Below are 12,946 nucleotides of genomic sequence, written 5' to 3' on the forward strand. Positions count from 1 at the left end.
TCTCAAGCTAGTGTGAAAAGGGTTTCCCTATTTTTCTATCAACCTAGCTTATGCTAGGAGGTGAATTATTAATGCAAGCTAGATCTAGGACGCTAAATGCAAGATGATGAGTGAGGTTATCTTGAACTAAGATTGTTTGAGTTTCTTAAGTACTTAAGTTATGATTACTCTCTATGCCAATAATACTTAACAACAATGGGAAAAACGATCTTAATACAAGATGAGTGCTTAACGATACAAGTGCAAAATTTCACTATAGGTCATCCACAAGATGCTTTTATCAACACAAGATATTATGCCAATTCAAACTTAGAAGCCCAAGATAACTCTATCGACAAGATTAATTTCAGATTTTGAGTGCAAAGTTAGACAACCTTTAAGACCAAGATGAGATAAACCAATTTCAGATTTATGACAGTCTATATCAGCAACAATAATTCAGAAATTCCAGACTTTATAAGCGTTATGCCAGCAATGAGGAAGCGACTTTAAATCATGAAATTTTTCTCAACCATGAAACATAAAAATTTCCAATGACTAGCAAATGTAAATTAACTTGTTTAGCCCACTTTATGATGAAGTATTTAGTGATATTTCAGATCTGATATATTTATGACAACAATAAATAGACCACAGATCAACAAACTAATGAGGCCCAAAACTGTGCCCAAGATGTTCAAAAATAGTAAAATCTCACCAAAACTTGAAAAAATTATTTTTTAGGGCTATTTAGAGGATGTGATTCATAAATTTCAGATCTGATCTATTTATTACAGTAGTAAACAAATGATAGATCAACAACCTAGCAATGCTCAAGACTATCCCCAATATATCCAAAAGTAGTAAAATTTTGCTGGAAATTGAAACTTCAAAATTTTTGGCCCTCTTTAAGTATTTGATTCAGAAATTTTTTCAAGCTTGATTTGACAATTTATGCAGAAAATTCTAGGAAATAAAAATTTAGATCTAGGTCAAATCCAAGATGCCCAAGTGGTCAAAATCACTTAAAATTGTAAAGTCTTAATTTTCATGAGTTTCGACCACTTGGGCATCTTGGATTTGACCTAGATCCAAATTTTTGCTTGCTGGAAATTTCTGTGTGAATTGCTGAATCAAGACTGCAAAATTTTCTGAATCAAATACTTAAAGGGGCCAAAAATTATTAATTTTCAATTTCCAGCAAAATTTTACTATTTTTGGATATTGGGGATTGTCTTAAGCATTGTTGGGTTTCTGATCTGTCATCTATTTACTTCTGTAATAAATTAGATCAGATCTGAAATTTCTGAATCACATATTCTAAATAGCTCTAAAAATTATTTTTTCAAGATTTGGTGAAATTTTACTATTTTTGGACATCTTGGGCACTGTTTTGGGCCTCATTAGTTTGCTGATCTGTGATCTATTTATTGCTGTTATAAATATATCATATCTGAAATATCACTGAATACTTCATCATAAAGTGGGCTAAACAAGTTAATTTACATTTGCTGGTCATTGAAATTTTTTATGTTTCATGGTTGAGCAAAATTTCATGATTTAAAGTGGCTTCCTCATTGTTGTCATAACACTAATAAAGTCTGGAATTTCTGAATTATTACTGCTGATATAGACTGTCATAAATCTGAAATTGGCTTATCTCATCTTGGTCTTAAAGGTTGTCTAACTTTGCACTCAAAATCTAAAGTTAATCTTGTTGAATTGGCACAATATCTTGTGTTGGTAATTATTGGTGGATAGTTTGATTTACTTAAGCATCTTGTGGATTGCCTTATAGTTGAATTTTGCACTTGTATCGTTAAGCACTCATCTTGTATTAAAATCATTTTTCCCATTGTTGTTAAGTACTATTGGCATAAAGAGTAATCATAACTTAAGTACTTAAGAAACTCAAACAATCTTAATTCAAGATAACCTCACTCATCATCTTGCATTTAGCATCCTAGATCTAGCTTGCATTAATAATTTACCTCCTAGCATAAGCTAGGTTGATAGAAATATAGGGCAACCCTTTTCACACTAGCTTGAGAGATTCAATTTCTCCTAGTAGTTAACATAGTGACCTTGCAGTCGTCAGAGCCACAATCTCTGCAACACTGAAGGCACTAGTTGAGTGGAACACAGGGGGAGGTATCATTAATTAGGCCACTACCTGCTTCTTGTTGGCTTCCATTTCATAACTTACTTTGAGAATTGCTTCTCAAAACAATTGGGGAAAATGTTACATTTAGACTAGACATCTAATTAAAATTTACCAAGATCACTGCATCTCACATAGGTCCTAGGTCTTGAATATCATATAGGTTAGTCAAACATTCAAGCAATGGGTGTCCATCCTGTCATTTGGTTCCAATTTATAGAAAGCAAGAATTTGTGACTCCATTAAGGCACCAGTTTCATAATAGAAAATCTATATCTAATCAATAATTTTGCTTAATTTCAACCAAGTGGCTATGCCACTCATCTGTGTCTCCCATGCAAGTTGGTTCCCAACTTGTCTTTCGTCGCCTCATTTCATAGGGTCTACCCGCCTTAGCCTGTTGTTGGGAGACAACTAGAATGAAGTTGGTGGGGATCAGAGTGACAACCCTCGTCCTGAGCATTGTTGCGGTGCCTGTACCATCGGGGCAACAACAATATGCTTGAGCTATTGAGTCAAGTCTACGAAGTGTTGTTCAACACTGAGATTTTCGAGGGGAGATCTCACCTCCTTCTTCTGTGGACTTCGAGTGACACCCTACGGGAGCCATTGCTACACTTGAAGAGTTGTTCTGGGAGATATTATAGAAAATTTGAGCTATCTTTGGAGCAGATTGGGCGTAGAAAGGCACCACACATTGTTGTGGAGAGATAGCGTTAGGCTTTTAGGAGTACATTTCTTTGGCATTTGGTAGCATTTTTGCAGTGGTTTGGTGAGCTGATTGGGTGGCCATCTTTCAGCCCAAATTCTTCTTTCTGGGCATGTGCAAAGATGGTTGATTGGGCCTGTGCAGTCACTTGTTGCAGGAGGCTTGACTGAGAGTTTGAGGGTGAGTTTTGCTAGGGGTAAGAGGGAGAATTATTTGAGGGATTTCTTAGGATTTTGGGGGTCATTTGGGTAGTAAATTCATAGGGGTGTGAACACCCAGCTGGAGAAGGAGTTCACACTATTTGGGGGTATTTCCGGCAGTCGTAACATGGCCAAACCCTTTCTGGGTCTTTGTGGGTTTGGTGAGGAGAGGCCACTGTTAATTTCACAGATTTTTTTGAGGACTCTAGAGGGGCCAAACTCCAGTTCCTTTCTAGACAACAACATAATTTCTGGGCCAGTGCAGGGGTTGAAGGAGTAGTACTTCCTATCACCCGGGCAACACATTTTATCACCTGTGACTTGTGTAGCTTGCTTTTGCAAGCCCAGGTGCACCTACTCCATACATCTTTGTGCTCTCTTTGATATATTAATAAAATGGGTATGCTTGGCACAATTTTTGGCAAATTTCTGGGTGTCTAATTGCATGTTGAATTTTTGTGTTGCATATGGTGCTTTGTTTGATTATCAGTGTTAAATTCCTTGTAGGAATATTATAGGTTTTGCTTGTATATGATTTTTAGAGAGTAACCTATTTAAATCCAATTTAAGGCCATCATTAAGCAATAAAACGACAAATTTTACACATAAATTAGCTGCTAGACCCTAGCGGCTGCCTCGGTTGTTGAGGAGAGAAAAAGGAAAGCATTATATTTAGATTTAAGCTTGATCAACATACTTTGGGACCAGTGCCTTATCCTACAAGGTCTAATGGAGTCTTTATGGCACAAAATTCCAAGGAAGGATAATGAAGGAGTAAGGGGGGATGCTCTAGTGCATCTACTTTTAAAACCCTAATATTTATTTATTTACTTTTTATTTTTTTATTTATGGTAAATTTGGGTGAAGCTAGTATTGACAACCTACACACCAATACTAAAAGGAGTTTTTGACTTGGCAAGGGTCGAGAAGTCCGAAGACTTTCCCATCATCAATTTTTTGGAGGGTCCCATTCTAGAGGGATGTGTACCCCTCGAGCCTCATCATAACATGCCAATATTAATCAATTTACATATACAAATCCTACCCGCTTTGGTTTTGAACCTATGACCTCCAAGGAGGATGCACATGTTCTTAACCATAGTCTTACCCTTAGAGCCATCATCGGAGAGGCAAGATACCACAACGGTGTCTTTTGTTACTTTGTAGACTTTCAAAAAGCTTTTGAATCTGTTTTGAGGGAGGCTTTCTTTCAATAGCTTCTTAACAATGCTCTATCTAAGTTCCTTGTCACAACCATCATGCACCTCTATGAGCTTATCCAGGGTTTCCTTAGCATAGTGCACAAACTTTGTGATTTTGTTTGGACTTTGGAGCACCATTTGGGTGAAGCAAGGGTGCCTTCTCTCCTTAACCTTTTTTTGAATCTATATTGATGAGGTAGGTCCATGCAAGAGTATAATTGGCTTGGAGATGGTTGTCTTCTTCTTCAAGTTTTAATCTCCATCCTCCTTTCTGTATAATGTATTCCTCTTGGCCACTACTTGAAAGGGTTGATAGAGATTGTTGGATGTCCCACCTAGATTTTGTGATCTGTGGTAGGTGATAGTCAACTTGGGTAAAAGCAAGGTGCTGATCTTCCATGGCTTGAAGAGTGACCTTACAAATTTCCATTTTTTGTTACCGGGAGAGGAGTTTGACATCATCATAACCTATACCTACTTGGGAGTTCAGTTCTCAAGGCCTAGATTGAAGTTGTGGAAAGCAGTCCAACCCTGGTTCAAACAGGGGTATGGGTCCCTTGCTTTCTCAAATGACAATGTTTTGATAAACATTTCCAAGACTGGGCAAAGATAGAGGGCATACAGATTCTTATCTTTGCCATATCATCAAGAGAAAGAGTACTGTACTGCATGCCGTTGTCCAGGGAGAGTTTGCAGCCCATCCTAGATGTTTTTAGACTATTTTTCAGATTGGTCTCACACTTGCATTTTATCTTATTTTTTTCTTGACTCAGTTTTCAACAAAGATTGTTGCTCATCTTGTTTACTGCTCCTTAGAGGTGTGGGCCTTGAAGAGGCCTATAAGTCTGGTTAGCAGTTACTGTTTTTCGGAGGTCTCAGGTATTCTTATTTAGCTAAACGAATTTCCATAAATTTTTATTTTTTGGATAAATCAATATAGTTTATCTTGGTTTAGTTTGAAGCTGAGACTTGAAGTGGGAGGCATGCCTCTCTGAAAAATTTAGTATTTTTGAGATCTTATTTATAATTTAGTACTGAAACATTTGTTCTTAGGTTGAAATTGGTATTTGTTAGATATTTTTACTTGTTTGATATCGAAAGAAATTTGTTGATACATTCCTCATTTTGGGAACTTAAATGCCATTTTTGATGACTTTTGGGTGCAGGTATCCATGTTACTAGCTATTCTGCATCTGCCCTTAGAATCAGGTGGGTTGTATTCCTTACCTGTGAGGCATGGTAATAACCCTTCTAGAAGTCATTGGGCTGCGTATTTTCATCAAGCTTCTCTTGGAACAACTTTACGTCAGCAACATCTTATTGTTTTGGACTCAAAGCTTGAAAGCTTAGCTTGTGAAAGTGAGGTAAATTTAAATTGATTGTTAGTCAATGATGTATAATTTAATTTTCATTTATTTCAATTGCTTCATATTTTGCTAAATGATATATTCTGTGATATTCATGAAAACAATGAACTCTTTTGGGCTAACAAGTTTTATTTATGGAATCATATCTAAATAAGTATTTGAATTCATGGGTAGGTCTTCTCAAATTTTTTCTATTTGATCTTGGTTAAACTAGTTAATGCCTGCCAACATATCATTAGTAATTTTTTGGCTAAATGAAACAAAATTTATTCTGCTGAAAAAGGCTGGTTGAAGCCCTCACAAGTTATGAAACTGTTTACTTTGTTTATAATTTTTTGAAAATTTTCATGCTTCCTCCTACTGATATTCATAATGACTGGATCAATTCATATATAGACAGAAAACCGTAATATCATAACTATTGTCTACAGTCTCTCTGCATATAGTACACGCCTTTCAAATCTGTAATTTTCTTGTTTATTCCAAAACTCTGCAAAACTGTAATTTTTGTTTATTCCAGAATTCTGGTTCTTTGGAACAACAAGCTCAAGGCTTCTAAAAAATCAGAAAAAATATGAAGCCTAATAAATCAGCATTTTTTGTCTCCTGGGTTGATTGCGTTGAAACTTGAGATGTTGTCATTGATGTCAAAACAAGGGCCAGCCATGGTCAAAGCCAACCATGGTCAAAGTCAGATGGTTGAAAGGCCCACAAGAGAACCCTTTCCACAGATGTTCTCTTTGGTTTAGTGAATGATATTGCTGCACCATTTTTCAGAATATCAGGGAGGGAGACATACAAAGAAGAGTATGGTTAAGTGTGAAAATGTACTATCTGTAACCAATGTCACATGGTTCGGGTTCGAATTCGAATTCGATTACAATTAAGTTCGATTCGAGTTTGAATTTTTCGATGAGATTCGAATGAGGTTCGCCATTAGGTTCGTTCATGTATTTAATTTTAAAAATATATATATAATAATTAAAATTACATAAATCTTTTATATTCATTTACAATTAATATATATTTATAATTTTTATGATATACTGTATCAATAAATTTATAATTTTCCGTAAATATAAGTTATATTATTTTATAATATTTAAAATAACAATACCCTAATTTCGTTAATGTAATATAATTTAAAATATATTAAAAATAATTGTTGTAAAAATATATAATTTTTAAATTATGTTAACTTATCTTTATTATAATAATAATAATAATAAATATACATTAGCCCATTGTAATGCCTCATATAAGCTGAGTTCAATACATTGTAATGTGTTAACATATTGTATTGCCTGTAATACATGTATGTTGAGTTCAATACTCCAGTTCATTGTAATATTTATAGAATTATAATAATGTTGACGCCTTAAAATATAATGCTTTTAACACATCATAATGTATTTACGCAGATTTTGATACTGCAATATATTATAATACTTGTAAAATTATAATAATGTCAACGCGTTAGTAAAAAAAATTTGAACCATGACTCGGAAATTGCGCACAAGCTCACTGGGAGATTGGGACGATTATGTGGAATACTGTACAAGTTAGGACACAGCAGCAGGAACCGAACCTTCTGGAACCTAAACCTTAGGGTAATAACAATATGAATGTCGTTATAATAATAATGCACGCAGTAGGAACCGAACCTTAAGATTTTTTTTGAAATTCGACGAATTTCGGACCTCAACCTTTAGGTTCGACGAACCCTGTGACACTGTCTGTAAAAAAAGAAAGAATGAAATAGAAAAGTAATGGCACCTCTCCTAAGGTTGGCCCTTAAGATAGAACAAATATTCAAAGTAATACAAGTCGGCTCCAAGTAAATTACAGGTTGGCTCTTAAAAATTATAGTGTGGACATTGGATAAACCAACGCTCCTTGTGTGTTTCGTGACATGGACTGCCTATCGTGGATCCTTATCTCTGAAAATGCGATTGTTGACTAAAACCTGCAGGTTTTGGTCTAACGACAATCATGATTCTCAATAAGTGGTATCAGAGCGTAGGTCACGATTTCGATACACACCCGTCTCGCGTTGGGCGTGGGGGATTGTTGGACATTGGATAAACCAACGCTTTCCATGTGTTTCGCTACATGGACTAACCACTTATCGTGGATCCTTATCTCTGGGGATGCAATTGTTGACTAACACCTGCGGGTTTTGATCTAACGACAATTGTTATTCCCAACATATAGATGCAGGGACTTCTATACGTATTGAGCCTGAACATGCCATTTCAACGTGACTGGATCATAAGTCTTCTAATTTAGTCGAGAAAAAATCTTGAGATAGGAAGCAAAGGGTTCTGAGGTATAACAAACTAACTATACAGTTCTGGTGTGAGTCCGCGGTCTAGGAATAATTATCTCTGTGAGGATATCTCTGTGGTGAGACGATCAAGCTATTTCAGGTATTACCAGTGGGTTGTTTACAGTGGCAGAGGATCAAATCTATTGTTTATAACTGTAGTCAAGCACTGTTCTTAGATAAGTTGAGCTTAGCACGTGAAATTATTTCATTGTCCAGGCTCCATTGTGATTGGTTTGGTTTATGGTTCTCAATGGAGGTAGTATTGAAATAAGTGCATGCTCTGGATAGAATAATACATCCACAAAAGCTGGATTCATATTGAACAAGCAACCTGACGTTGTAAATTTTGGTAAATTGACACAGACATCGTCAAAACCTTGACTCGTCAGACTGATAATACAAGTTGACACTGCGATGAGATAGAAAGCCTCGTGGAACTGTTGATCTGTCACAACAATATACAGTAAGCAAACATATGTTCTAATGTTCGATAAGAGTTTGAGATTGGTATGAGCTTTATCGTTGTGACAGGTATGGTTCCCAAACTTTGGATTGTTTGGTTATAGTGACGGACCAGTTATGATGACAAGGTATGTTAATTCATGTTGACACCTAATCCTCAGCGGTTGGGTGTACCGAGAATGTGAATAGTCATCAAGTAGATGAACTGATCAGTCACATTCCTGTATATAAACAATAGTTACCTAATGAAATCAATCAATCAATCAGTTTTCTTCTGCCAAGTCTGGAGTCACCCTGGCCTGACATGGTATCAGAGCGCAGGTCCCAGGTTCCTTTTTTTGGCGTGCCTTGTAACTCCTCTATCCCATATTCTGCCTGCTGGTTTTAGTGTAATTGCATCCGTTGGTTAACGCCTCTGCCTCTGCCAGTGCTCTGTCCTCAAACGACTCTGATCGTTTTCTGGAGGTGGAAACCCATCGGATCAATGAAGTTGCATCTTCATCGTCAGAAATCACCATGGATAGCCACGGTGGAGGTCGTGCGTTTCCTCTACAATTGAATCTGTCCTGCGATTTTCGGCGTGAAAGTCGTGGAGCCTAGAGCCAAGCGAATGTCCGAATGGCGGCAAGAACTGGAATGAGACAAGAGAAACCCAGAAACAAGAGCTCGCCTGCAAGACAAATTTCTGTGTAGATAGCCCTGTTGGTTTGCTGCGTCATAAAGTTGTGGAGCATTTGATCCACTTCGCCGAGCCGAAGAGGCGGCGTGAAGATTTCTGTAACGAGCTACAATTGCTTGAAGATTTGAAGCGGATGAGGAAAGAGACGTTGGTTTTCATAAAGAGGATCATAGTTTTCATGAAATTTCAGTGGCAAGAGAATTTGTGAAACGGTCACTGGTGGCAGTAGGGTCACAAGTTTCCAGTAATGAACTGCAGAGCATAAATTCACAGCCTTTGGAACTCAATCAACCGAGTAAATAATTTGGAAGATGGCTTTTCTCATTGAGAATTTTGTGACCTGGTAGCAATATTGTTTCTCTGCATGTACATTGGCTTTCATCTCTGCGTTCAAGACCGAGCTGCTTATGGTGATTCGTTCTACGTAAGTCGTTTGCATGGATTGTATGACCGTTGATCTGACCTTATACTCATGTGTTAATTGCTGCCTTGAATGGTATGTGATGGTCCATGTTGTTGTGCGTTGAATTTGTATGTGCGTTGAGTTACATGCTGGTGTATTTACAATACATTGAAATTTTTTATGATCACTTTATATGCGGTGTTCCTTTTATCTGAGATAGCGGTGCTGAGCTAACGCTGTTGCTGTGGCGGTGCTGAATATGTATATATGCACTAACGCTGTATATGTGCACTAACGCTGTGGCGGTGCTGAATATGTATATGTGCACTAACGCTGTTGCTGTGGCGGTGCTTTATATGTGCACTAACGCTGTATATATGTGTGCACTGTGGTTACATTGACCAGCGTTTGAGTTATGGACGCTATTTAAATAAGTTTTGAATGGTTTTTTGGACGCTGTTTGAATAGTTGTAGATTTGGAATGTGATGGATATATTATATGAGGATACTTGAAGGGATTTGAAGAAACAGTACATAAAAGTATTTGAAATCTGTTACTTTTTTTACTACTTCACTGTATATCAGCAGAATTTTTTTTTATCAACAGAAGTTTTTTATCAGCAGAGGCATTTTTTACAGAATGTATTCAATCATCTCTATGGTAGGGATAGTTCTCACTGGCAAGGAGAACTATCCTGAATGGTCCCGGATGGTAAAACACACCCTCATCTACAATGAGTTGTGGAAAGGAGTGTGTGTCAGAGAAGGAGACAATGACCCAGTACAACCTACATCAGACAAAGAGATCGTCATTTGGGAAAACAAGAACAGCAAAGCCTATGCATTAATCGCAACATCTGTAAATGAAGAAGTAAGTCGCCATATTTCATCATATTCAATTGCCTTTGAAGCTTTACAAAAGCTGAAAGAACTTTATGACTCACATTCTGCACTTGAAGTTGTTCAGCTCATGATTAAACTCTTCAGTCTTGAACTAAAAAATAATGATCCTCTTGCTCTTGCATCTGAAGTAAAATCCATAATGCATGATATCAAATCTACTAAGGTTGAGCTGGATATCCCTCTTATTGCTTTTCTCAAGGCACTCTATCCTACTTACTCCAATTATCTTGAGTCTTTACAAGCAAATGGAAATCTTAAAGATATAACCTTTGACTCTCTTGTGAAAAAGTTTGCTGAAAGAGAGAAAGCCTTTGGAAAGAAGACAGTCCCTGAATCTTCTGAAGAGACTGTTTGCCTTGCTCATAAAGAAAAGCATCCTGCTCAAGATTCTACAAGAGGAAGAGGTGGACGAAGAGGAAGAGGAAGATACTTCAGAGGCAGGGGGGGCAGACATTCTCAAGCAGAAAAGGCAGATCTGCATTGCATTCGCTGCAAATGAAATGGATCACATGATGCTTCTACATGCAAGCTACCGTGGGACAAAATTGAGCAGAAAAGAAACCAGCAGAAAGGTAAAACTGATGATACAGACAAAGGTAAAGCACCTGAATCCGCTCACTATATTGAGGCACAATGTAACATTGGAGTAAATGAAGATTTGTTTAATGCTTCACTTGCTTCTTCGAAAAATGATTGGTTGCTTGATTCAGGAGCAACTTGTCATATGACTCATAGGAAAGATTTTTTTGAAGATTTCACTGACAATGTTGATGGAGCAGTATACTTTGCAGATTAGTCAAAAATCAAGCCATCAGGGCTTGGCACAATCAGGCTTAAACTGCCTGGTCTTCCAGACTTTCTTCTGGATCGTGTTCTATATCTCCCACAGCTCAAGAGAAACTTGCTGTCCTTGGTCCACATCCGCCAGCAAGGTCACTCCATTCATATGTTTGATGGCAAGCTTGAGGTAAGAAAAGCTTCTGACCACTCACTTGTCATGAGGGGAATAGAAGAAGAAAGGCTTCTCAAACTGCAAGGAACCTCTGCTCATGAAGAAGGTACACTTCCATCAAGTTTATTATGGCATGCTAGATTTGGACATTTAAACTATGACAGTCTCCGCTTATTGAAGAAAAATGGTGTTGCTGGTTTGCCTACAATTCCTAGAAAACATAAGCAATGTGATGCTTGCATTCTAGGAAAGCATAGCAAACAGTCTTTTCATGATTCACATTCAAGAGCACATAGGAAGCTTGAACTCGTTCATTCAGATTTATGTGGTCTAATGCCTGTTCCTTCTGCAAATGGAAATAAATATATCATGACATTTATTGATGATTACACCAGAATCTGTTGGGTTTATTTATTGAAGAACAAATTTGATGCTTTTCAAACATTCAAGAATTTTCATAAATGGATTGAAAATGATGCACAATCTCATATTGGGTCTATACGCACTGATAATGGAAAAGAATATACATCAAATGAATTTGAACACTATCTTCGCCAACATGGGATCAAACATCAAACAACTGTGCCTTATAATCCCCAACAGAATGGTGTAGCATAAAGAATGAATAGAACAATCTTGAATATGGTACGATCCATGCTTTTCTTCAAAAATGTAAAGATAATGTTTTGGGTTGATGCTGTTCTATGTGCTGCATATATAAAGAATAGATGTCCATCTAGTGCTATAAGAAACAAGACTCCTTATGAATTGTGGTATGGACATGTTCCTTCGGTAAAACATCTCAGGATCTTTGGTTCCACCTATTATGCTTTAATACCAAAGGTACATAGAAACAAACTTGGTGCTAGAAGTCGTAAGTGTATCTTCCTGGGGTATTCAAACACATCTAAAGCATACCGCCTTTATGATGAAGTAAATAAAAAGTTTGTTGTATCTAGAGATGTCATTTTTCTTGAATCATCCAAATCTGACAATGTTGTTGAGCGGCAACTTGATCGCTTGGATAGATTCGCAAAAACAAAATCATTTCAAGAATTTGATAATCAGATTCCACATCTTGAAGGGGGGATTCCTATACTAGAACAACATGCGGAATCTTCTTCTGAAGAACAATCTCCCCTGCATGAAACTCCAACAACGGATGATGCTTTAAGTGATGTAATTGATAGAAGTGGGAGACTCAATCTTGATTCAATCCCAACTCAATCAACAAAGCAGCCTGGACCATCTCAGAAAGGTCCCCCAAAGTGGCTGACAAAGACACTTGAAAGTGTTCATCCTGATGAAATTGGAAAAACAGGAACCAGAAATTCAAACGACAAAATGGAGGTGATGTAGATGACTCTAATTCACCTGTTGATATGGATGTTACTTATGATTGTGAATTGAACTTGTCTACAGATTTTGAACCAACTTCCTTCAAAGAAGCTGCGTCTCATGATGAATGGAAAGAAGCGATGCAAAAGGAGTATGATGCCCTCATAAAGAATGGCACTTGGAAGCTGGTTGATCCTCCATTTGGAACCAAACCAATTGGCTGCAAGTGGGTCTACAAGAACAAATAGAAAGCTGATGGCTC

At 37.1% G+C, this 12,946-nt stretch overlaps 1 protein-coding gene across 1 annotated transcript in view; it reads left to right on the forward strand.

Moving 5' to 3' along the window:
• ESP (separase) overlaps positions 1-12,946 on the forward strand; it is a 223,359-nt gene that overhangs the window by 187,879 nt on the left and 22,534 nt on the right. Inside the window, exon 20 of the mRNA XM_089385190.1 lies at positions 5,418-5,615. Within this exon, the coding sequence (XP_089241316.1) occupies positions 5,418-5,615 (198 nt within the window). The remainder of the gene's footprint in view (positions 1-5,417; positions 5,616-12,946) is intronic.

Source organism: Pinus tabuliformis, chromosome Q, assembly GCF_031772625.1.
Source record: "Pinus tabuliformis cultivar Carrire ecotype Pingquan chromosome Q, CPIR1, whole genome shotgun sequence".
Classification (NCBI taxonomy): domain Eukaryota; kingdom Viridiplantae; phylum Streptophyta; class Pinopsida; order Pinales; family Pinaceae; genus Pinus; species Pinus tabuliformis.